We start from the raw sequence: 26,421 nt of genomic DNA, 5'->3' as shown, positions 1-26,421 counted from the left end.
CCCATATGAGCTTTGCATTGCAGAGATGCATAATGCGCCTGAACTCATCTCTGGACAGGCAGGAGCATATGATATCCTTCGCCATAGTGTCCAGCCGAGTATACTTGTGAATGTTATCAGCATGAGCCATTTTGCATAGATCGGTAAGACCAATCTCCGTGACGGTCCACAGCTCACTGTTCATCGCTAGGAGGCGCTTCCTCATCATAGCCTTCCATTTGGGATAATCATGACCATTGAAGATAGGGCACGCAGCGGAGACCTTGATTATCCCTGCAGTCGACATAGCTAAAACTCCAGGTGGTTAAACCGAATCACACAGAACAAGGAAGCACCTTGCTCTGATACGAATTGAAAGTGCTAGTTATCGACTAGAGGGGGCGTGAATAGGCGATTTTTATGAAAGTCTTCAAAACATGAGGTCTTTGAAGACAAACTGTTAAAGTGAACCTATATGATATGCAGCGGAAGATGAACTACACTAGACAAGCCATAGTCAAGTAAGTAGTACGGTGAAAGTACGAAGACTAATAGCAGCTAGGTAGTATGGATCAGAATGGAAGACAGTATGAAGCCAAACAGGAAATAGTCGTCACACAGTGAAGTCAATCCGATCAGGTAAGCAAGCAATGACTTCACGAAGGCGAACTGAAATGTAAAGGAAGTAGGGGATAGAACCAGTAGCTTGGTGAAGATAAGGATTTGGTAGACCAGTTCCAGTTGCTGTGACAACTGTACGTCTGGTTAGGGAGGCTGAGATTGAACTCAGAAGAATGTGTCTTCACCTTATTCCCTTGAGCTATGGATACCCAGTCCTCGCCCAATCACTCTGGTAAGTCTTCAAGGTAGACTTCCAAACCTTCACAGACTCCGTTCACCGGCGATCCACAATGACTCTTGGACGCTCAGAACGCGACGCCTAACCGGCTGGAGGATGCACGGTCCTCAAGTGTAAGTAGTCTTCAGGTCACGCGGACAGAAAGACTTCAGTAATTCCTAACACTCTTTGGCTTTGGGTGTTTGGGCTTTGTCCTCGCAAGGATCTCTCTCTCAAAGTCTTCGGAGGTGGGTTGCTATCAAACGACAAAAGCCGTGCACTAACTCTAAGCAGCCACCAAATTATGGTGTAGGGGGTGGGCTATTTATAGCCAGGAGGCAACCCGACCTGATATGTCCGAAATGACCCTGGGTCACTAAGGAACAGACACGTGTCCAACGGTCGGATTTTAAACACACGCGACAGCTTGGCTTGGGCTACAAGCACAGCTGACTCATCCAATTCTGGATAAGATTTGCTCTCATTGTCTTCGCTCGAAGACATAGAATTTTGGTTGAGCATCACTTCAGTCATCTGACTTTGTTCACTTGGACCCCACTTAACAGTACGGTGATTCCTATGACTCAAAAAAGAAGAAAAGGAAATTACGAAACAACTATGTCTTCGCACTCCATAGTCTTCAAGTGAATGTCTTCACAGGTCATAATCTTCATCGTGAATGTCTTCACGAACCACCATTGTCTTCAATGTCTTCATACATTTTTAGGGGTCATCTCTGATGGTTAAACCGAATCAATGAGGGACTACTACCCGTGTTATCCTGTAATTTTCACAAACACGTTAGTCCCTCAACCAAGTTTGTCGTCAATACTTCAAAACCAATTAGGGGTGGCAGTAGATGCACTTACACTCATAACTTTTTTTTACTTTAAAAAGCCGGCAACCGGTTTTTTCAATGAGTGACACATCACAAAAAAGAAAACCAAGCAAAAAAGCGAATCAATGAAAAACAATAAAAGACGAGCGACCCAGGGACGCCACCGAGCAAGCAAAGCGCGCTGGGCCGTGACCCATGCTACAAACATTAGTTGGCGCTGAGGGTGCTAATTAGGAGGTGCTAAATTCAGTTAATTGTTGCATACCGTCTTTATTTGACTGCATTTTGATATCTTGCTCACCAGTCTTACGACGTGATTGCCTAATGTCAAGCCGAAGCTCTTTGAAGGTGATCTTCAATTTCTGAGTTGATCAAAATTCTCACACACGTACCGAGAGTATGGCGCGATGTACACGAACGGTCGGTAACTCCCATTTGACGCCCAGAGCGCCGGTTATAGACTATCCTGCAAACTGGCACACACCCGTCTGTCCTGGGCCCGATCCATTTACTTTTTCTTTCTTTCTTGTCTTTAACCTTCAAAAAGTAGGTGTGCCATGTGAGACTTGAACTCCATACCTCTTGGTTTAGTTCAAACCTCAGTAACCAACTGGGACAACTTAACTGTTGGCTGATGTGCCAATTTACTTCTCTTTCTTCTTGTTGTGCGTCAAATCTAATGCTTGAAAAACGCAGTGGTTTTCCTGTTTGGTTTCCTTTTTTCTGGTTTTGTTTGGCCATTTTCTATTTTCTAAAAACAATCCCAATTTTTTTAGAAAATCATGAACTTTTCTTAAATGCATGAACATTTCAAATTTGTGAACAGTTTTTCAAATCCATGAAATTTTCTTAAATTCGCGAACTATCAAGTTCATAAACTTTTTTCCGAAATCCATGAACTTTTTTTTCAAATGGATGAATGTTTTTCAAATCCACGAACTCTTTTCAATTTTTACAAACTTTTTGCAGAAAGCGGGAACATTATTCCAAATTTGTGAACTATATAAAAAACATCTATGAACTTTTTCAATTTACATTAATTATTTCAAAATTTTGAACTTCTATGAAATTAAACATATTCGCAAATTTCATGAAAATTTTCAAATTCAGGCTCTTTTTAAAATTGGTGAACTTTAGATTCATGATTTATTAAAATCCGTGAACTTCTTTTGAATGCACAAACTTTCTTCAAATTCGTGTTTTTTCCAAATCTGTGAACTTCTTTTAAATTCATGCACATCTTATAAAACCAGTGAACTTTTTTCAGATTTACTAACTGTTTTAAACTCACAAACTTTTTTTACTTAAAAAAACCAGCTGCCGGTTTTTTCAGCGGACAACACAGCACAAAAAAGAAAACCGAGCAAAAAAAGCGAACCAATGAACAACAATAAAAGACAAGCGAGCCAGGGACGCCAGCCAGCGAGCAAGGCGCGCTGGGCCGGGGACCATGCTACAAATCTTAGTTGGCACTGAGGGCGCTAATTAGAAGGTCTCAGGCGAGGCACCATTAGTGATGCTAAATCCAGTTTTTTTTTTTTTTGCCCACCGTACGTCTTTATTTGACTGCATTTTGATATCTTGCGCACCAATCTTACGGCGCGATTGCCTGATGTTAAGCCGAAGCTCTTTGAAGATGATCTCCTCCTACACTTGAGTTGATCAAAGAGTTCACACACGTACGGAGTATGGCGCAACGTGCACGAACGGCCGTTCGCCGTGCCAGATGGCGCCACGGCACTGCGCCCATGCATATGATGATATGAACCGTCAAATAATACAGCAAAAATAGAATCGTAGAGCTGCCTTTAACTCCTGGCACGCAGACACAGAGCATAAGAATCTGACCTTATCGTCCACCACACTGACCTAACCCGACCCGACCTGCCGCGCGCCGGAGAAGGCGCCGGAAGAAGAATATCATATCATCAGTGCAGGTGTGCAGATTCGGCGGCCGGCCCGTCGACACACGTCGGAAGGGGCCGCGGAACAAGCATCTTTTTTTTTTTTGATGGTAAGGAACAAGCATCTTTTTAAGTATATAAAAGGGGACGCAGGCCTCGACACACTGAGCAGATCATCGAGCTAGACCAGACAACGCATACGACTACCTCACTTACTCGACCGGCCAAAGCAAGCAGGTCACCATGGGCGGCGGGCACGACATGCACGGCGGCCACAGCGGCGGAGTGAAGGGCTTCGTGTCCAGCCTCGTCGGCGGCGGCAAAAGCCACGGGTACGGCGGCCAGGGGCACGGTTGCGACCAGGGCTACGGCGGCCACGGGCAGCAGCAGCACGGGTACGGCGGCCACGTGCAGCAGCACGGGTACGGCAGCCATGGGCAGCAGCAGGGGTACGGCGGCCACGGCCAGCACGGGTACCCTCCGCCCGCCGCCGGTGCTTGCCCCCCGTACGGCGGCTACCCGGCGCAAGGCTACGCGCCGGCGGCGTACCCCGCGCAGCCCGCGCCACACCACGGTACGTGACTAATTAACCGAACACCCTGCATGCATGCACGAACTACGTGTGAGACTGTTTTTTGAGCGCATATATACGTTTACTCGCAGGTGGGCACATGGGATCGTACCACACCGGGCACGGCGGCGGGCACGGGCACGGCTACTCCGGCGGGAAGCACATGGGCGGCGGCAAGCACGGCGGCAGGAAGTGGAAGTGAAGTGGCCGATAGGCGATAGCCGCCGGTCGGTCGCCCGCGCGCTCACGTAAGCACCTGCTGCGTGCCTTAGCTAAGTATAACCACGGATGCTCCGTATGTACGTATACGTACGTAAATAAAGGGCAACGTACGCGCCACGCGCGTGTGCGTACGTTAGCTTATCGCCTGAGCTGGTGGTTCTGTGTAGTGATGCTGTGAGCGTGGTGTGTGTGACGACCCAGTACAAAATAAAGCCTACAGCTCGTACTATATGTACCGAGCAATATTGTATTTGCACCGTGTCATGTGTCGTGTATACGATCCGAGTGTACTACAGTCTACATCTCACAAACAAACTAAATACTCCCTGCTAAATCAGCAATATGAAACGGAGCGACTACTGTCTTATGTATGTACGGATAGGATGATGCGAAACTTCCCTAACTTTTTCTTTCAATCAGGCAAGCCCTTTTCCATTAATTTCTCCACTGCAGACTTACACAACTTGAGAGGAAAACTGACTAAGGGCATCTTCAATGGTGACTCGCAAATTTTCTCCCGCATCCGTCCGTGGATAGGGACCAGTTTGCGGACATCGATGCGGGAGGCCACCATCCAATGCTAATCGCATACATTGCAAACTCTTTTTTAACAAACCGAATGAAATTCATGTAAACTCGACCAAATTTTATATAAACATGGCAGATTCCATATAAACCTGACGAAAATGATTACATTTTGGTCATATTTTCAACTTAAAACGAAACAAGCTAGTCCACAGCCGGCACCGGTGGGTATCCATTCCGACGACATGATGAGGCACTCGGTACAACAACCTTTTCATGTCTTCCTAGGAAGACATGATAGAAAACCCGCTGGAGCACTCGGTACAACAACCCTTTTTCAAAAAGGACGATGACCCCGGCCTCTGCATTTGAACAATGCATGCAATAATTTTATAAGAAAAGTATACTTTTCACCCCTTAACTCTTAGCGAAGTCTAGATTTTGTCCCTTAACTTCAAAACCGGATAATTTGCACCCTCAATTCTTGAAACCGGGCAAGTTTCATCCCTCAGCCCAGCCGATTGGGTTACAATGCTGACTCACTCCGGTTTTGACCAGTCGTTGAGGCCACGTGGCAAGGTTTATCTTTCCTTCCATCTACTCTGGTATGGACATTTTCACAAACATTTGGCGTGCAATGTCTGCCGCTGCCGACTACACGCCCCCGCCACACGACGTTCATCATCACCATCACTACCAGTCCACCACCGGCAGAAACTCGCGCGGCGTGCGTCCGGCGTGCTGGTGCCCGCGTCGGACTCGCCCCCCTCGCTCGGCTCAGTGCATGGCTTGCCCGTTGCGTTCAAGCCCTGTTAAGTTGACGGGTCGCCAGGCTCGTCGGGGGAGCAGCTAGGCGCAGTTCGACGTCGTCTCAGTTGCTGCCGTCCTCACTGACAGAGTGCTCGCCGCGGCAACCTGGCGATAGTGCAGTGTTTAGCCGTGTCATCCCCTTGGCCGCGGTGGCTCTGCGCGACGGCACTCTGTGTCGGGGATGCCGAAGCTTGCAGCGCTCGTGTCCGGATTCAGATGCGCCTGCGCTGGAAGACACGGATGATGTGCAACGCTCGTGGATGCAGTGCATGTGCATGCCATAGCTGCATGCATGCATGTGCATGCCGTGGGCATCGTCCCCCGCTCCATCCACGAGCGCGCGTAGGAAGAGGAACTTGTTGACTGAGCACGCTCGCCATCACGCTCAGCCTAGAGCTATAGACGCGCACCGTCCGTGCTTTGCGGCGAGCATGGTGCGGGTTTCAACGAGCTTCGATGCCAGCGACCTGCAACGTTGCGTCACCTCGTCCTCTGGGCTCTGGCTCCAGTACGAGCGCCGCGAGGACGAGTTTGGCTGCCGCCGCTGCTCGATACCTGTAGCCGGACAACCTCGCTCCTTGAATGTGCCACTCCGTGGTCTTCCCCATGAAGTTCCTCCGGTGATGAATCTGGTACGGCGGTTATGGCGCCACTGGTCAACTGGCCGTGGACGGCAGCATCGACTCGCTCGTGGTCCTGTTCCTCCAGAGCTCACCATCGCCAGCAGCTCCAGACCTTGCACGCCAAGTGCTTGATAGAATGCCCACATTAGAGATAAATCAAAGGTGAGAAACAGATTGCCACATGGACTAGAACCAGTCAAAACCGCGCATGAGTCAGCACAAAACAGCTTTGGTTGGATTGAGGGACAAAACTTACCCGGTTTCAAGAATTGGGGACGCAAGTTGTCCGGTTTCGAAGTTGAAGGACTAAATTTAGACTTCGTCAAAAATTGAGAGACGAAAAGTATACTTTTCTCTAATTTTATTTATTATTCACAAATACCTTACAAAGTAATACGACAGTAAATCTGAAGCCACCATCTTGACAACATCTTTCGGTATTCCTATCCACTTGTTGAAGGGGTGCCGAAAGTTCGAACTAATACCAAACAAACCTTACACCAAAGCCTAACATCTAAAGCCGGAGGTCCCAACCAAGCCAGGCAACGTGGGGGTTGACGATGGTTGATGCGCCGTGGGGGTGCCGAAAGTCCGATGCGTCAACAAACTGGGCACACACCGGTTCGGCGCACTGGCCGCCGTCACCATATTTCACCGATCCATCTTCAGAGCAGGCACTGGCGCATCGACCTTGCCAGGCCTGCCGTCGACGCCCCCACGGCGCCAGACAACGCCTCCTCCCTACGCGCGTCCCATCACGCATTTGTCGCCGAGACCCTGCAGCACCACGCCACCGAGACTTCACGACGTCGATGCGTCACATGAAACGCCGCTCAATCGCTGAAACCGTCCGCCGATCCCTCGAGACAATGCACACCTCCAAGGATCACGCCCCCAAGAGGGGAACGACACAAGAGCGTCGCCGTCATCCGATCGTCTGATTTAGGGTTTCCCTCGGAGGTAGCAGAGGGAGTCTAGAGCTTCAATTCGGTGATGTCTTCAAGAAGTAGACGACATAGAAATTGCCGCCATCTCCGGCTTTACCACAGGGCGGAAACCTTATAACGCCAAAGTACAGATAATCTACAACACCATAGCAAGAGTCCACACAAGGGCGGACACACCAAAAGTACAGCGAGAAATCTCGAAAACTAAACAACCAGTTTACAACAAACCGTAAACCAGGCCTAGAATGAAACCACCAGGGGGACAACTTGAAGAGGAACCACAGAACTTCAGGAATCCGCAATGCGAAGAACACCATATCGCGCGCCCTGGCGAGCAAACACTTTTACAGTCTGCATCACCTTCTGAAGTGCACCCTGCATATCCTCATGGGCTTCAATATTCAACAGCCCTGTCCAAACGTAAGAAAAGAACATGCAACAAAAACAATCTCAAGTGGAGTTCGAACAACAGAGCATCAAAGGTTACTTTATTCCGATAGTCCAAGGCCCCTAACATATGGCAGCAATACATAACATATAAAATTTCTCCGCCCAGGCTGAAACGATATAGCCAAGAAAAAAGATGATTGGCATCAACTCCTTTATGAGAAGAGCAATTAGGATTCCTCGGCCACTGACGCATTTTCATATTAGTTAAGACAACATTTTGGAATGACCACCACATTTTTTTAATCTTGAGAGGTATCAGATCCTTCCAAATCAACTTATTATTTGAGCCAGAGATGTTTCGCTCAAGGCCGGTGCTAGGCGTAGGTCGGATGATTCCAACGAATTATAAACCGCAAGTTGCGAGCCGTTGGATTAGGCGCTGTACAACCGTCCGTCTTGTACCAGCTGGACCACGTCGGGAATGGATTGCATCCCAGCCCAAGTTGACCCGTCTCCCATGGTCGCACCCATGGCTTCAGGTGATGCTGCATTCCAACCTCGCCGGAGCTCCGACGACCGCCGCGACGCTTCACTGCAGCTTCCACGGTGCTTCATTGCAACCTCGCCGGAGCTCCGACGACCGCCACGACGCTTCACTGCAGCTTCCACGGTGCTTCATTGCAACCTCGCCGGAGCTCCGACGACCGCCACGACGCTTCACTGCAGCCTCGCCAGAGCTCCAACGACCGCCACGACGCTTCATTGCAACCTCACCGGAGCTCCAACGGCAACCACGGCGATTCATTGCAACCTCGCCGGAGCTCCAACAATTGCCAGGACGCTTCATTGCAACCTCGCCGGAGCTCCAATGACCACCGCGACGCTTCACTGCAGCTTCAACAACGCTTCATTGCTACCTCGGCGGAGCTTCAACAACCGCCGCGGTGCTCCACTGCAGCTCCGGGGCGCTTCATTGCAGCCCTGCCAGCGCTTCAATGCAGCACCGACGACCCGCCAACACCGGCGCCTCGTGGTCCATGCCGTTGCCGTTGGAGTCGGGCATGCCGAAGGGGTGCGCGGCGGCGGAGTCGTGGCGGAAGGCGTAGGGGTCGGGCGAGGCCGGGAAGCCGTCGTCGCCGCCCCCGGAGACGTGGACGTCGGCCGCCGGGGCCCCGCCATCCGCGAAGCTAAGGAAGGGGTCGTCGTGGAAAGGGCGCGGCCGCCCATGGTCGGGCTCGGGCTCGGGCTCCAGGTCGGCGAACCGGCTCGGCCACGCGGGCACCTCGACGGGCGCCGACGACGCCATCTGCCGCCCGTCCGCGAACGCCTGGCTCAGCCCGCCCACGCGCCGCGGCGGCTCGCCCCTGGGCGCCCTGTCGGTGCGCTGAAACGCGCGGTGTGGCCGCCGGGGAGGAGGTCGGCGAGTCGAAGGCCGTAGCCATGGACGCTGGGGTCGGGATCTGCGGTGGGGGGTGGTGATCTGGAGGGTGATGTCGCGTGGGGGAGGGGAATGGTGGAGGAAGATGACGACTTGGTCTAGGAAAAGGATAAGGTTGAGGGGCGGTGCATCGTTTCGACCGAACACGTGTCGATCTATCGAGGCGACTTACAGAAACGAGAAATCAGCCGGCTTAAACAAAGCGTTTTCCTTCGCTCAAACTATATATACATAGACTGGGGTAGAAAAGAGCGGAGCCCATATTTCACGCATAGGTATGCAAATAACCACCAAACACGCACCCCCCTACATCCCCACACACATTTTGGGCCGACCCATGTGGGAGCTGGGAGCTCCTTTTCTACTTTGAGAATTTTTCATGAATCTTAAATTCAAAAAAGAACGTTCGGAATTTCAAAAAACTTTTCAAGTTTTTTTCAGATTTCAATAAATGCCCATGAAATAAAAAAAAGTTCATGAATTCCGAAAATGTTCATGAATTTATAAAAGATGTTCACAAATTTAAAAAAAATCATAGATTCAATATAAGTTACCAGATCCAAAAATGTTCATGAATTCAAAAAATTACATGCATTTAAAACAATTTTTGTAAATTTCAAAAATTGTTCATAATTCAAAAAAATTCATCAATTTTAAAAAATTGTTCATGAATTTATAAGATGTTTGTGGATTCAAAACATGTTCACGAATTCAGAAAATGTTCATGAATTTAAAAGGTGTTGCAAAAGTTGTTCACAAATTCAGAAAATATTCATGAATTTCAAAAAAAATTGCAAGTTATAAAAAAGTTTACGAGATTAAAAAATAAAAAACATAAGACAAAGGGAAGGAGAAGGATTTTTTTTTAGAAATAGTAAAAATGAGGAAAAATAAAAAGAACAAGAACACGAAGAAAAACAGTTCAAAAAAAATTCTAGAACCTTCCCAAAAGCGATGGAAGAAAAAACCAGCGAGCAGACCGCCCCACTCTACTCCCCCAAGCGGAAGAAAAATGGGCCAACCCAGAAAAATATGGATGAGTGCCCGGTGGTACACGGGAGGTCGCTAGATAACGATCTACGCGGATTAGGAGCTCCGTGAAATCAGCAATTAAGAAGTACTTTTTGCAAAGGTCAACTTGGAAGGTTTTTTTTCATAGATTCATTTATTCAAAACGTTTTATCTATTAAACAGTGCATCCAAATCTCGAACCATTTTCACCGTTGGATTTCTTGCGTTGAAATCTTAAAAACTAGATCTAATGTTGATAGGTTTCGATAAATTCTTTTTTGATGAGAAAACTGGATGAAAAAACGTATCAGGAGCAAGTTTTTTTCCTTTCCGAAAAGGCACAACTGTGTCTCTCACGGAAGCAAATCTGTGCCTGCAGGAGAAGAAATTTTGCGCCTCTCGTGGATGAAAAAAAAGCATGGTTTTTCTTCCTTTTACAAGAGGCACAATGCCAAAGCAAATCCGTACCTACATGAGAAGTAAATCAGTGTCTCTTGCGGAAAAAAAATTCCTTTTCCGAAGGAACGACTGTGCCTCTCGTGGAAGCAAATTCGTGACTCCACGAGAAGTAAATATGTCCCTCTCGTGGAAAAAAAAAGAAAACACAATTTTTTTTCTTTTTCGAGAGGCACAACTATGCCTCTCGCGGAAGCAAATCCACGACTACACGAGAAGTAAATCTGTGTCTCTCGCGGAAGAAAAAAAACACATACTTTTCTTTTCCGAGAGGAAGGACTGTGCCTCTTGCGGAAGTAAATTCGTGCCTCCACGAGAAGTAAATTTATGCCTCTCGTGGGAGGAAAAAAAGAAAACACAAAATTTACCTTTTTCGAGAGGCATGACTGTGCCTCTCGTGGAAGCAAATCCATGACTCCATGGGAAGTAAATATGTGTCTCTCATGAAAGGAAAAAAAGAAAACACAAAAGTTTCCTTTTTCGAGAGGCACGGCTATGCCTCTCGCGGAAGCAAATTCATGCCTCCACGGAAAGTAAATCTGTGCCTCTCGTGGAAGGAAAAAAAAGAGAACACAAAATTTTCCTTTTTTGAGAGGCACGACTGTGCGCGGAAGCAAATTCATGACTTCACGAGAAGTAAATCTGTCTCACTCGTGGAAGGAAGAAAAACACGGTTTTCCCTTTTCCGAGAGGCATGACTGTGCCCCTGGCGGAAGCAAATCTGTGCCTCTCATAATTTCCTTTTTTTAACACATTTTAGTGCTCATTTTTTCCAAACCTATGGAAAACAAGGAAAAAAGCGAAAAGCCGATAAAACAAGAAAAATCATCTGAAAGTTAAAAACGCGTACAGAAAAAAAAACTGAAGGAAGCACCCAGCACGCGACACGTGGTGATGGCGGGGGCTCCTCAAGGAGTATCCTTGATTAGTTGCTTCCGGAGGTGCGGGAAAATAGCAATCTTATCAGGATCAACCAGTAAGCTCATCATAAGGCCCCTGGCATTATTCGGTCCGAGATGAAACTTCCCTAACTTATTCGGCCCAGCAAATAAACCGCGCCCAGAAAAATAAACCCCATTCAAGAGCCAAGTCCAATCCGCTTCAGATCTTCCGGAGTGTGCTAAAAAGACCGTCCACAGAGCACACTCTGCTAAAAAAAAAATCTCCACAGAGCACACGCTGTACTGCGCACGTACGGCTAGCCAAGCGCGGCACACAATCACAAGTTCGACGTGAGAATGATGCGCATACCCGGTGTTTTTCCTTGCCAACATGGCAGGACATCCAACTCTGATGGCTCGAGACAGAGCAAGTCCAGGCACGGAGCCTTGCCAAACGCCAAGGCAAAATTATACAGAGAAATTCTTAGATTTCCTACTATCAGTAAAAAAATGTTTCTTCCAAGCTGAGCACATCACATGCAAGTACAAGTACGCTACAACAACCAGTGGGCACATCACACACACAAAATGCTAATCTCAGTCCTGTATCCAAAATCTTCGAAACAAACATTCTTATTAGACTATATCTGTATGTCATATCTCTCTGTCCGACCAATTATCTATTCTATTCCAACCTCCCATATCTGGTCTTCAGTGCAACTTTCTTTCTCCCTTGCCATCCATGTCACCTATACTTCCTTTCTCGTTTAGTTTTCTTCTTTCAGGTTGCACGCACGCACGCTCTATAACTGGCCAGACAAGCCTCGCCCGGGGTCATACCTCGACAGCAGCCGCCTCTGTCGAAACACCACAGAACAAACACCAATAGATGGATGTCAATTGCCATTGTACATGGTAAGTTGGTAACTGAATAATTACCTTCAGTAGTGCAATTTTTTGAGAACGGATGGAGAGTTCGGAGAAGGGACACTCACGATGGGCTCAAACTGAGGTGCTGTCAGGTTGGTCTCCAGGTTCCTTAGCACCAGCAGGATCTGCACGGCGTGACAGAGCTTTCTTAATCAGAATAGTTGTTCATATGAGGAGCAGAGCAGGGGAGACTGAATACTGCGAATGGTCATACTGAAGAAAAAGTATAACTGGAAGTGAAGCACTCACCGTCTTCACGGTGATGCCGTCCATGTCCTTGAGTTTCTGCAGGTGGGCCTCGATGCGGCACGGCGTGGCTGGGTCGAATATGTCGCCGATGAACCGGTACACCCGCGCGAAATGCATGTCGTCTGCAAGAACGGCACCAGGAAATTGAAACGGGATTCAGCTTTTACAGTTGTTTCAGAGAACAAATTTAACCATCGTGAGGCAAAAGATGACATGTTTACCCGGCGACAACGGGAGCGGAATCGTCTCGTCCTCCGCGTCGGCGATCGCCGACGCTTCGCCTGTGCTGCCACTGCCAGTCCAGTCCATGCTCGTATCGTCGAAGCTCGGCGCCCCCATGAATGAGCTGCCACCTAAGTAACGATGATTATGGTGTTTTCGCTGCAACTCTGTGTGTGCGTGCGGAAATGGAAAAAATTCAGAAGACATGAACCGATACCTGGGTGTGTTGCTGCAGCTGGTTCAGTCTGGCTCCCTGCACCTCCATGGCTCACCCAGGCTGAAGTGCCTGAACTGCCCGCCCAGTCCGAGTTCTGCATGTCTGAACAACACACAGAGCACACTCCCATGTTAGATCAATGAGCGTATAGATCAATTAAGAAGCAGAGTGATCAGAGATTTAGAACACTGAGCCCAGAAAGTGGAGAGCGGGAGGCAGAATCACTTGCCATTGGACGCCGGAAGAACTCCCGGTCCCGGATAGGTCCAGCCGACGGGACCCTGAACAACACCGGTTGGACAATGCTGCGGCTGTCCGTGCAGCACTGCCGTCCCGTCGGCCGGCGAGATCTGCTGCTGCGACATGGCGAGCCTGCGGCTCGGGTGCTGCGGCGGTGGCAGCCCGGCGGCGAGGCCCAGCCTCTGGACCTTGAGGAAGTACTTCTGCGCATGGCTGCGTATCTGCAGTGCACAATGTTGCATTTCATTTCACGATCCTTGCATTTCTCGAATCGTCAGAACGGAGGTAATCTGCAAGATTGGCATTTAACTTACCTGCACCGCGGTCTTGGTGCGGACGTGCTCCTCGATCTTCCTCCAGTCGCGGCCGAACCTGGAAAACCGCACGAAATGACCAGCAGATTCAGCGGAGGATTCGGAGTTTCAGACTTACTAGATTGCTCAGAGACGCAGAGGACAGTCAGTCACCTGAGGAGGGCGTCGAGGAAGCGCTCGTGCTCGTCGGGGCACCACCGCTCCCTGGGCCTGGTGATGGTGTAGGGCTTCCTGGCCTTCTTCCCCGGCGACGACGACGTCCCCTCGCCGCTTCCTCCCCTCTCCGCCATGATCCACCAGAGAGACCACCAAGCTAGCTAGCTACTGCGATGCCGGGAAGTAGGTCGCTTGTGCTGCTCGTCGCTCTCGATGCCCGAGCTAGCGCGACACCGCGTACGTGTATATATAGACTCCGCCGCGCACGCACGCGGCCCCGCGTAAATCCATTTGTCCTCTAGGCGTTTTGACACTGATCGGCGGCCATTGTTGTGCCACGTTATTCTTGGCGGCCAAAGAATTAGGCCGGCGAGGCGAGTAGCGCGCGTACAGTTGGCGCTTGCATGGATGTGGCGGGGCTGCATGCGGGCTGGTGCAAGTGAGCGGCCGGGCCTCAGTGGTGTCGCCTGACGGCGACGTGGCCTTCGTCGGCGGTGTGGGCGCGGGAGGGAGGAACGTGCGCGAGCTTGAGCGCGTCTTATCTCTCCCGGGTTCTTTCCGTTTTGGGGGGCAGAGTCGGCAGGGTTTCGCCGCGCGCGCGGGGGGCAGGCACGGCTCGTTTCCATTTTTTGGCGGGCAGATAGACACGGTTCGGCGCGGAGTCCACGAGAACGAGACGAAGCTGGTTGATGGACAGGAGCGACGTGGCCTCTTCCTCTCCTTGCGTCCTCCTCCTCGACCAGGTGTAAGCAGCTGAGCGCCTCCGAACCTTCTTCTGATACAGTATCCAACTTCACCGAGAACATATGGTTTCCAAAAGCAGAATTGTTATATCTCACTTACCAAGTCTCAGTCGATACTTAAGTGAAGATCCATGCAAGATTTTATTTTTTATTTTTATCTTTTTATTTATAGTATATGTTTTGTCATTTTAACTTCAGACTTGGTTAAGTCTCAGACTCGACTGAGATTTACCCACATCCTTTCAAAAGTTAATCCCGGCTACTGCGATCAAAGAGAGCGTGTCTATGTTGCCTCGTGTCTGAATTTACCGTGGTCGGTCAAGCACGCGCTTATTCACTGCGGTGTCACGCCAAGCTCGATCGAGTCGGCAAAGATATACCTCGAGTCACTTCGACCGGTAGTGTAGCCAAGCTTCGTCTTTTCAACGCGTCCATTGGACCGCGGTAAATGTTTAGGTACGAGGGGTCCCATCACCCCCTGGATAAAGCTAGCTACGTGCCAGAAAGGGGCTTGTTTTTGGCGCCAAGCCGAGACAGAGAGAGGTGATACAGCTGATGAACTGGTACACACGTACTTGCGTTTACGTGCCATGTCCTCATCAGAGAATCCCGGGATGGAACAGCACGTCTTACACGTTGTCGATCGAGTTTGGCCGGCGAACCCAATAGCTCATGTGTTCGTCGTGACGGGCCTGACGGCCATGCGGTGAGCAGGAGTTTAGGGCACGTGCACGTTTCTATTGAGCACGTACGTTTGGGTAAGGAATGGTTCGAACAAGATTAATATCGCTCGCATCACGCACATGTTTCATTTTTTTCCGAAAAAACTTCCAATCTATTCATCTTCAATCATGACAGTACAACGAACACCAGAAATAAAAATTACATCCAGAACCTTAGACCATCTAGCGACGATTACAAGCACTGAAGCGAGCGGAAGGCGCGCCGCCGTCATCACCCCTCCATCGCCGGAGTCGGGCACAACTTGTTGTAGTAGACAGTTGGAAGTCGTCGTGCTAAGGCCCCACAGGACCAGCGCACCAGAACAGCAACCACCGCTGATGAAGAATAACGTAGGTGGGAAGGATTCAACCCGAAGACACACGAACGTAGACGAACAACGACGAGATCCGAGCAAATCCACCAAAGATAGATCCGCCGGAGACACACCTCCACACGCCCACCAACGATGCTAAATGCACCGCCGGAATGGGGACTAGGCAGGGAGACCTTTATTCCATCTTCAGGGAGCGGCCGCAGTCTCGCCTTCCTGAGCAGGACACAAACTCTAACAAGACAGGAAAAAACGACTGAAAACGAAGCCCTCCGCCAGCCCTTGGCAAGATCCACCGCGCTCCCATGGCCTTAGGGCCACCGGAGACGAGGCGGACCTGCGCCGGCGAGAGGTAGAAATCCTAGCTTTCTTTCTTGAACGAGGAGGAGCGACTTGACGGCTATGGATCGTTATGGGGAATAATCGTGACGGCATCACGCACATGTTTCTGCTGCTGTATAGAGTGTACGCCAAATGGCAGGAAGATATGCAGGCGTGCAAGAACCGAGGAATGTTAAGTCATGCATATACGCGTTTTTCCCACACACAAAAAAAGATGCATTTGTGAGTTTAAGTTTTTTTAGGGGTATTGTGAGTTTAAGTGAATTAGTTTTTCTCAGACGAAGTTTAAGTGAATTAGTTACCTTGAACGTTCAATTTTTATTATATTTGTGGGCACAACACTCTATGTTTTATGATTAATAGGGTTCCTCTGGCTCCCGTTGGCGCCGTCGTCGGTCCGCCCCGTCTCCGGTGATCTTAGGCCATCGGCGCAGAGTGGATCCCGACCCTTGCCGGTGGGAGGGTTTCGTTTTTACATCTTTTTTGAATTGTTAGGGTTTGTGTCTTGCTCAGGAAGGCGAGACGGCGGCAGCTCCCTGAAAATTGAATAAAGGTCTTCCCGCCTAGTCCCCATTCCGGTGATGCCTCTAGTATCGTCGGTGGACGTGTGGATGTGTGTCTCCGGCTGATCTGTCTTTGGTGGATTTGCTCTGATCTATTCGTCGTTCGTCTATGTTCGTGTGTCTTCAGGTTGGATCCTCCTGATCTACATTCTTCATCGGCGGCGGTTGCTATTCTGGTGCGTTGGTTCTATGGGACCCTAGCACGACGACTTTTCGACTGTCTACTACAACAAGGTTTGCTTGGCTCCGGCGAGGGAGGGGGAGGGGCGATGACAGCGGCGCGCCTTCGGCTCGCTTAAGTGCTTGTAGTCGTTGCTAGGTGGTCTAAGGATCTGAATGTAATTTTAATTATTTCTAGTATTCGTTCTACTACCATGATTGAAGATGAATAGATCATAAGTTTTTATTGTAAAAAAAGTTTTATGATTAATGATCATGGGAGTATAAAAGGGAACATGGGGCTGGCCAAGCCATGTATGTCTTCCATCTCATAGACAAAATTACAGAGAGTAAAGGTAGGCCTAACAACTACAATCTCTTTGATGATTGCTTCATTCTTCCCTCCCATCAAGGCAACAATGTCACTGATTCTAAATTAGGAACCAAAATTAATGTTGATGGTGTTTCATCTTGAAACAATTTTGTTGTCACCGGCGCACTTTAAGTGAACAAATTATATTTGTATATTTAAAAGTCAAGCGGTGAATATTGTTTAATTTGATGTCTACAATGATATAGTGTGTATTTGTATGGTAACCTAACACATTTATTTGTTCCTTATATTGTTAGTCGTATGGTAAACCCTAACACATTAATCTGTTCCTTAAAATTTCTAATAGTGCAAATGCACCGGTGATGACCCGTCATCTCAATCATGTTACAACTATAAGTTTCACTATCTTCATATTGTATTCCTCAAGCACGGTCGACACTATACCTGAGAATGGGAGGCCCAACCTGACGGTCCATGCTCGGGCTCCTCTTTGGAATTTCTCATTTGGCGCTCAAAATTGTACTCATCCCGTACAGCCTCATTTTTTGTTTACGTTTTCTGTTTTTTTTGTCTTACTTCCAAATATTCTACATAAATATATTTCAAGAACCACTTTCCACAAAAACATTGAAAGAAAGTTAACCAACCATGTGAAAAATGTTAAATGTGTATAAAGAAAATGTATATCATGTATACAAAAAAAAGGTGTATGCATTTTTTTGATCATGTATTTTTTTAATTGAGCATTTGAGAATAAATGGTAAACAAGTATTTGAAAAAAATCAATCAAGCATGTGAAAAATGTTAATAAAGCATTTGAAAAATGTTAATCTGTGTATAGAAAAATGTTCACCATGTGTTAAAAATATTAATCTTGCATTTGAACAAAATCTAATCAACCATTTAAAAACAGTAAAATGTGTGTAGAAAAATGTTGAGCATGTAATAGAAAATATGTTACTCAAGCATTTGAAAATGTTAAAATGTGTATAGAAAAATTGTTGACCATGTATTAAATAAATTTTTATCTTGTATTTGAAAAATACTAATCAAGCATTAAAAATATGTATATAAAAAGTTGACAGTGTATTAAAAATGTTAAACATGTATTTAAAAATGGTGAACATATATTAGAAAAATGTTCTTGACGTATAGGAAAAATATAGAATGAAAACCAAATGAAAAAAAGGAAAACAAAAAAGACCAATGGAAACCATATAAGAAACAAATGAACCAAAGAAAAAAATAAACAGAATTAACAAATGCAAAGGAAAGAAAAACAATGAATACTCATAAAGAAACAAAGGAAAACAAAAGAAAACTTTTGAAAACCAAGAAAGAAAGAAAATCAAAGAAAAATAAAAACAGAAATAACCACAGAAGAAAAAAAGAGAAATAAAAGAAAAATGAAAGAAAAAACCAAAAGAATGAAGTACAACAACGTATAAAAGAAATCAAAAGAAAACAGAGAAGAAATAAGAAAACCAAACACAAAACAAAAGAAAACGAAGAAAGAAAGAAAGCAAAAAAAAAAAAACGGACCAACACATCAGCAAACAGACCAACGACCGAACAAACGAGTAAAACCACTGGCCCATACGCGTGCGCCAGGAAAACTTCAGGCCATACGGATGCTAGTCTCGCTACAAGCGAGACATAGCATTCGCGCATACGTAGCGCATACCCCTCCAGCGGACACACTTTAAAAAGGCTGTCCTATGTATACGTTAATTTTAACCAGTTTTGTGAAGCTTTCAAATGGTTTTTTCCCCTGTGATTTTACTCGGTTTTTCCTTTGTGCTTCTGTTTTTGTCAAATATTATTAACTTTTCTAAAATTTCTTAAAAAATAATTCAAATATGCGAACATTTTTAAATTTCGACAATATATTTTTACATTCGTGTTTAATTTACAAAATGAATATTTTTCAAATTGGTGGACATTTTTTAAAATTCCTGAATTTTTTCTAAATTTATGAATATTTTTTATGTTCATGAATTATATTTCGAATTTATGAACATTTTTTCATAGTGGCAATGTTTCTATAGTATTCAAGTACATTCTTTTTAAATTTTTGCGGTAAGTGGGAACGAATGTGATAGCCGATGGTACTAGCATTTCCACAGGTTGAGCTCCTTATCTTTATGAATTTTTTGAAGTCACAAACATTTTTAAAATTCATGAACATGATTTTCAAATCTATTACTTCCTCTGATCCATATTAAATATTGATAATTTTTGTAACCAACAGATGGAGTGTTTTTTCTTTCACACGAGCGAACTAGAAAAAACGCGAGCAAGTGATCGAACGAGTGTACCGAACGGACAGAGTGACTACTATCGGGCCGCGGCCTACTAAGCGGCATGGGAGCACTCCCACTCTAATTCGTCGCTGGTGCCGAATAGACGAAATCATTAATTGTGAAGTACTCTTTCCAAAGGTCACTCTCACCTTCCCACGTTGCGACAAGTGTCGTACTGCATTGTTTGGACGCATGGTATAAGAGATTCTAGTGTATTCAAAACATTTTATCTCTCAAACCGTGCATCCAAATCTGGCATGCGAGGAATCCAACATAGGAGTTTTCACTTTCTTCATAGATTCGTTTATTTAAAATGTTTTATCTGTCAAAACTGTGCGTCCAAATCTTGAACTGTTTTCATCCTTGGATTTTTTGCGTCTCGATTTTCAAAACTAGATCCCATCTTGATAAGTTTCGACGAAATTTTTTCAAGAAAAAAAAACAGAAGTAAAAACCTGAACCATGAGCACGTTTCTTCCCTTTACGAGAGGCACGATCGTACCTCTCGTGGAAGGAGAAAAACAGGTATTTTTTCCTTTTCGAGAGGCACAATCGGCATATCGCGGAAGCAAATCTGTGTCCCCACGAGAAATAAATCCGTGCGTCTCATCGAGAGGCACGGCGGTGCCTCTCAAGGAAGCAAATCTGTGCGTCCACGATAGGTAAATCCGTGCCTCTCGTGGTAGTAAAAAACAAAACGTGTTTTTCTCTTTTGCAAGCCGTGCCTCTCGCGTAAGCAAATCCATGCCTCCACGAGAAGTAAATTTGTACCTCTCATGGAAGGAAAAAAAGAAAACATGTATTTTTTTACTTTGCGAGAGGCACGGACGTGCCTCTTACTTAAACAAATCCGCGCCTCCACGAGAAGTAAATTTGTGCCTCTTGCTGAAGGGGGAAAAGTGTTTTATCTCGCCAATAATCTTTTTCGATTTTTTTGTCCAAAACCTAAGAAAAATATGAGGAAAACCAAAAAAATCATTTAAAAGCCAAAAGCGCGTATAAAAAAACAAATTCGAAGGGAGCGCCCAGAGCACGACACTTGGCGGCGGCTAAGAGCATGCCAAGTGCCGCGCTCCCAACCCACCCAAATGACCCTTGCGAGTGCTGAGTACTCCTTGATTAGTTGCTCTCCTGAATGGGACCTCTTGTTCACAAACCTTTTTATTCAGAAAATAGGCATATTAATATATTTCAACATTTAAATAATGAGTTCATTTTTTTATGTTTCAGGCTGGGCTGGGCTTGGGCTTAGGGCGTGTTTGGTTGCCGTGCGCTACAGTACCCGTATTGCATACACTTCTACACCCAACCTGGCTATGCAAATGCAGCCTCAAATGCACTATCTGCATGTTATTTGGTTGCCTGCATGCCCTCTTGCCTGCATAGGCAGAACCACACTGCCTGGTGTTTAATTGCCTGCATGTTAGTGGATAAACCCAAGGCATGGTGTTTGGTTGTATGCAACGCCTGGTGTGTGGTAACCTCTTTGGCTAGTTGGTGAGGTTACCAGCACACTTCAGCACAACCAGTAGCACACATCATAAGGAGAGCAGAATATAAACAGAGGATCAACTACTTAAGAGCATATTTCAGATAAGCAGTACCACACTTCATAACAATTCTACGCATAAACCATAAACATAAACAGTTCAAAGCAGACTCGATAGTACTTAGGGAGGCCCCGGCCCTACTCCTTGGCGGCGAAGGCTTCGTCGTGCTTCCCGCACTTGTTGACGACCTCAATGCCATCGTCATCGAAGATGATGACCTTGAGGGTGTCAGGAGTGAGGAGCTTGAACATCACCATGTAGCCGATCTTGATCTGATGAACGGCTGCGTAGGTGGCCCAACCCTGATCCAGGGTCACCCTGCCGTTCATCAGCTTCACCGTCACCTTTCAGGAGCAGCCGGTGTTGTTCCTGAGCTTGAACTCCGTCGGCACTGCGACGAAGTGCTTGGTGAAGTCCAGGGGCATGGGATGCACTCAAGCTTCGCTGCAAGGATGACCTTGCAGAAGTGAGTTGGGGCCATCCTCCTGATGGTAGTGGCCGTAGTTGCGGCGCTTGTTGCTGGGGGGCTCCTCCACGCCTTCGTCGTTGCTACCCTCAGGCATCTTCGGGCCTTCCTCGACGGTGGGCAACAGCACAACCTCGTCGGGCATTGGGTGAAGGGGCTGCTTGCCCTTGTTGTCAACGGCCGGGAGCACCTCGTGCCCATCTCATTGCTCTCCTCGATCTGTACACAATTCATGGAGTCAAGCACAGCACAGAGTTCATGGCTAATTGAAGAGCATGTAGTTAAAACGGCATGACTGTCACTCTTCTCCTCCTCTCCATCCCCCCTATACTTACTCACCCTGCCCACCACTACTTACCCACCCCCCTCTCTTCTCTCACTGTCAACCTTCCTCTTCCCCATCGCCATGAGCTCTAACTCCAGCTCCAACGCCAACTCCTTCCCTTGTGGTATTGGCTGGAGGGCCTTCTTCCTCGGGTGGACGGCTGGTGACCGGACCAAGTTCGAGAACACCATGGAGGTGTGCTCGAACTTCGGCTCCATGCCTGAGATGCAGAAGGAATCTAATGAAGTGCTCATGAGGGCCACTGCAGAAGAGCTGAAGACGCTGATTCCTGACCCAGCGAAGGGCGCGATGGCAGTTGACATCATTTGCTGGGCCATGAATCAGGTCGTCTCCGACGACGCTAAACAGAGGAAGAAGTGGTGCAAGTACAAGACCTACTGGGATCTTAATGACTGTCGTGCCGCAGTGTACTGGGAGACGGCTATGCGCCGCCGGCGGTCATCGTGGGGAGCCTAAGGAGGAGGAAGAAGAAGCGGTGCAGATGTCAGCGAGGGGCCGGAGCCAGGCCGTCGTACATGGCAGATCGACCTCGACTCCGCCGAGGACGAGGACGACGACCCGCCGGCCCGCACGGCGATGAAGAAGAAGATGAAGGCCAACGGCTCGACCAGCCGCTCCGCACGCCGGTGACGGCCACCGCGGTCAGCTGGTGTCCGTTGTGTACCCCCAATCCCCCAATCCCCCTTCTGCATTCCGATCTTGCATCTATGAACTCGTATGAACTGCTATGAACTAGTATGAACTATCCCTATGCTTATCTACCTCTATTCCCCATTCCCTCCGTCGTGGATCGAATTTATCGCCGGATCGAACGGGATAAAGTTTTGCATGTTGAAGAGAGAGAAGTGCTTACCACCATTGCCGCGGGCCAACTGCTGATCCGCTCGCCGGTGATGGAGTCCGGTGGTCTTCTTCCTCTGCTCCGATCTGCCGCCGCCGGTGAGAGTTGGGAGAGTGGGGAAGAGTGAAGAGAGGGAGCGGTGAGGGGCGGTGAGGCTAATAACTGACGGCGCTTCGGGAAGCAACGCGGCTTCTCGAGCGTGGCCGCACGTGTGCAGCCGCCGCCGCCCACGTGCACCGCTCGGGCCAGGCCCTCGAGAAGCTGCCGATTCGTGCGTTCCCAGTGAGCCAGACCCAGAGATGCTTTAAGTTTCGTGCTGTGCAGGTCCAATAATAAAACCAAGCGTCCAAACCGAAATCACTAATTAAGGAGTACTCATTGCAAAGAACACTCCATCTTCCCTGGTCACGACAAGTGGCACACATGCAACGCGCCACTTGTCGCAACCTGGGAGTTTTCCCTTTTTTCGTAGATTCGTTTATTCAAAATGTTTTATCTCTTAAACCGTGCGTCCAAATCTCAAACCGTTTTCACCATTGGATTCCTCGCGTCGAGATCTTCAAAACTAGATCCCATGTTGATAGGTTTTGACGAACTTTTTTTTCACGAAAAAAACCGGTCGAAAAAAACCGGACGAAAAAACCAAACCGGGAGCACGGTTTTTTCCCTTTCCGAAAGAGGCACGCCTATGCCTCTCGCGAAATCACAACCGTGCCTCTCATGAAAGCAAAACCGTGACTCTCATGGAAAGAAAAAAAAAACAGAAAACGCGTTTTTTCCCTTTCCGAAAGAGGCACGCCCGTGACTCTCGCGAAAGCAACCGTGCCCTGGCAAAAGCAAAAACCGTGACTCTCGCGAAAGAAAAAAAACAGAAAACGCGTATTTTTTCCTTTTCCGAGAGGCACGGCCGTGACTCTCGCAAAAGCACAACCGTGCCTCTCGCGGAAGCAAAACCGTGACTCTTGCGAAAGAAAAAAAAACAGAAAACGCGTTTTGTTTTTCCCTTTCCGAGAGGCATGGCCGTGACTCTCCGAAAGCACAACCGTGCCTCTCGCGGAAGTAAAACCGTGACTCTCGCGAAAGAAAAAAAAACAGAAAACGCGTTTTTGTTTTGTTTCCGAAAGGCACGGCCGTGACTCTCGCTAAAGCACAACCGTGCCTCTCGCGAAAAAAACGTGACTTTTCACAAAAGAAAAAAAAGTAAAAGCGTTTTTTCGCGCAAAATTTTTAATTTTCAAAATTTTCTTTTGGTTGAAACGCTAAGGAAGATCGGGGAAAAACCAAAACGTCGAAAAAAACCAGGAAAATAATCGTTTAAAAAGCCGAAAACGCGTGCGAAAAAATAAAAAAACAAAATCTGAAGGGAGTGTCCAGAGCGCGACACGTGGCGAATGGCTGAGAGCGCGCTAATTGGCGCTGATTGTTGCGAGGCTCCCTAAGGAGCGCTCGTTAACTAGTTGCTCCCCGTCTAAACAGCCCGTTCCCTTCCCACACGGGTCTGGTTGGGCCTAATGGAGGCAACCAAACACACCCTTAGTATTTCCAGGTTGGGCCTTTTGTGATGCCTGGCCGAGTCCAGCGTGATCAGCCCTAGTCGGCACGATATTTTCCTTCTCAAACAAAAAAAAGTCGGCACAATATTTCAGGTTCTCTTCCTTTTGCTCAAAAAAAAAGAAATCCCTTCTTTCTTTTTCACGGGTAGGTTTCCAACCGAAGAAATGAACGGTTTTCTCGCAAAGTAGCATCCGGAGAAGATTGGGGAATCCTGAAAAGGCGCCAGCGACCGACCGCCGACTGTCTCGTAGCCATCTCGAAAGCTCCCGTCAGAGAAGACACGCGGTGCCGCCTTCTCTTCCAGAGGCATCCATCAGCTTTCCACTCCTCATCCATGGCCACAAAAGCAAAGCGCGCACTGGCCGCGCACGTCTCTCCTCCGGCCGTCCCCCATATAACGGCGCTGCCCGGCACACAGCAGATACGAAACACATGACCACACGCATAGCTGAGGAAGCCAGGCACGTAGTAGATCCCAGACCGTACGTCCAAATTAAGCTCCCATGGACGAGGGCAAATATCAGCAGGGCTGGCTCGCCGTCGGCCTGCCGCCGGCGCCGGTGCTCGCCGTCACCGGCATCGTGACCTTCTTCCTCTACCTGTCGTGGCAGATGGATGAGTTCGAGGAGCAGCTGCGCCATCGCACCCAGGCAGGCTTCTGGGTGCTCATTGTGCTGGGGCTCCTCGCCCTGGGCGTGCTCGCGCAGCATGTGCTGTTCGACGGAGAGGGGAGGGTCGCCGTGCCGGCGGCATGGCGCGGCCAGCCCGAGGGCGGCTCCGGCACGTCGCCGTGGGGCGTCGCGGCCCTGGTGGCTCTGCTGCTGGTGCTAGTGTCTCACAGGTCCGACTTCCAGATATTCAAGCCCCCGGGGTTTAGATGAGCGTTTTTTTTTGAAGGAAAGCTATGTATCCCGATGCAGATAACTATGATATATTATATACAATAAATTAGTAGAAGGTGTTTTTGCAAGCCTGCATGATGAAGCAAAATAACATAAATAAAAAAGAATTACTCCCTCGGTCCCCAGAAATTGCTTTTGGAGGCCGAGCTCGGCCTTCAAATGCAAAATTCAAAATTTATGAAAATTCATACTTTTACATTTTAAAAATTTCTGAAAAAAATACAGAGATAGATAAAGGCAGAGTGCAAGTGTGTAAATTTTCAGGACGAGATACGTTGAAATGAGATGAGGGCCTTGCAAAAAGACAAAGGGCCTTGCAAAAAGACAAATCTGAACTTTTTAACACATAATACAATTCATCCTCACATACTAGTAACTTGTCTATTTTGTATAGATCGCATTTCAATGTATTCCATCCTAAAATTTTACACACACGCCTCATATCCTTCTTTATTTGTACACTTTTTTCAGAATATTTTGAACCCGAATTTTTTGAATTTTGATTTTTTTTAAAGTTGGCCTCCATGAAAGCCAAGAGCCAAAATGTCATTCTCCTCCATCCCATAGTATAAGATGTAAAATATTGTATCTAATACATTGCAAATATAATCGGTATATAATTGGAGAGAGTTGTGATTGACGTTGTGTCCAATGGAAAAATGTTTACAGTCTGGGTGAAAGCGAAGGATGAGCCAAATAAGACGAGACAATTCCCATATGGGATCTATTATTGGGGATCTATGGGGCATCTTTTTGGGGTTGTACATCGGCTGGAGGGACAAGTATTTGGCTTGATGCCGGATGCAAATCTTCATATATTCCGCGTGCGGTGATCAAGATAGAGTGTCGTGCCATGCACAGTATTGACGATGACGAGTCTTGGCGGCAAGGTGCAGCAGGATCTCGATGCTGGATACCGTTCAATGGGCGCGTGCAGAAGGCATGTTCTGTTTGGCATAGTGACGGCGTCAACGACAGAAGGGTCTAACAAGACCAGTGCATTGATTGATCCTAAAGATGGGACTGTGGAAGAAGGTGGCGACGAATTCTACAACATGCGCATGTGGTGCACATTGAAGGTCTGCTAGACCGGTTGGTGCTCCCGGCTTGCTGGCGGGCGGCTTGGTGAGGCCACCGAATTTTTTGGTGTGCGTGACGCACTGTTAAGGCACATCATCAATCTTGTAGGTAGGGCGACAATTTTGCGAGGAAGGTGATTTTGGATTGATCTATGTATTTATTTTGTAAGACCTTATTGAATAATGCAATAAAGATGGTTGTGTGTATCGCTCGATGCAGAGGTCGGAGGTAATCCTTCTTTTTCAAAAGAGATAGTGTAGACATGCAAATTCTTCATAATCTGAAAAATGTTTGCTTTGACTTTGGAATATTATGTGAAGCCTTATATCAGTTTTATGCATGTGTGATATGTATTATGAGATTGAGCTTGTTGTTGAATTTGGCAATTGGTGCATGATGAGGGTCAGAATGGTAAGAGGAACT

General features: G+C 47.5%; 3 protein-coding genes across 4 annotated transcripts; 2 read left to right on the top strand and 1 right to left on the bottom strand.

Moving 5' to 3' along the window:
• Positions 1-3,719: 3,719 nt before the first annotated feature.
• LOC109738841 (uncharacterized) lies at positions 3,720-4,602 on the top strand. Its single transcript, XM_020297944.4, has 2 exons — positions 3,720-4,133; positions 4,223-4,602. Exons 1-2 carry the CDS (start codon positions 3,803-3,805, stop codon positions 4,330-4,332), a joined length of 441 nt encoding a protein of 146 aa, XP_020153533.1. The 5' UTR covers positions 3,720-3,802; the 3' UTR covers positions 4,333-4,602.
• Positions 4,603-11,900: 7,298 nt separating this feature from the next.
• On the bottom strand, positions 11,901-13,956 carry LOC109738840 (protein REVEILLE 8-like). Its single transcript, XM_020297943.4, has 8 exons — positions 13,759-13,956; positions 13,606-13,663; positions 13,281-13,512; positions 13,052-13,153; positions 12,834-12,965; positions 12,613-12,734; positions 12,429-12,488; positions 11,901-12,290 (listed from the first exon to the last, which is right to left on the bottom strand). The coding sequence occupies exons 1-8, from the start codon at positions 13,893-13,895 to the stop codon at positions 12,237-12,239; spliced, it is 897 nt and encodes a 298-aa protein (XP_020153532.1). The 5' UTR covers positions 13,896-13,956; the 3' UTR covers positions 11,901-12,236.
• A 10,393-nt stretch (positions 13,957-24,349) lies between these two features.
• On the top strand, positions 24,350-26,210 carry LOC109738842 (uncharacterized). Of its 2 annotated transcripts, XM_020297946.4 has the most exons (2): positions 24,350-24,857; positions 25,588-26,210. In XM_020297946.4, exons 1-2 carry the CDS (start codon positions 24,520-24,522, stop codon positions 25,607-25,609), a joined length of 360 nt encoding a protein of 119 aa, XP_020153535.1. In that variant the 5' UTR covers positions 24,350-24,519; the 3' UTR covers positions 25,610-26,210. The 2 variants fall into 2 exon arrangements, with proteins under 2 accessions (XP_020153535.1, XP_020153534.1); XM_020297945.4 differs by lacking the exon at positions 25,588-26,210 and having other exon boundaries at positions 24,357-24,973.
• The last annotated feature ends 211 nt before the right edge of the window (positions 26,211-26,421 follow it).

This window comes from Aegilops tauschii, chromosome 3 (assembly GCF_002575655.3).
Source record: "Aegilops tauschii subsp. strangulata cultivar AL8/78 chromosome 3, Aet v6.0, whole genome shotgun sequence".
NCBI classification, from domain to species: Eukaryota; Viridiplantae; Streptophyta; class Magnoliopsida; order Poales; family Poaceae; genus Aegilops; species Aegilops tauschii.
This window is presented reverse-complemented; position numbering and strand designations above follow the sequence as displayed.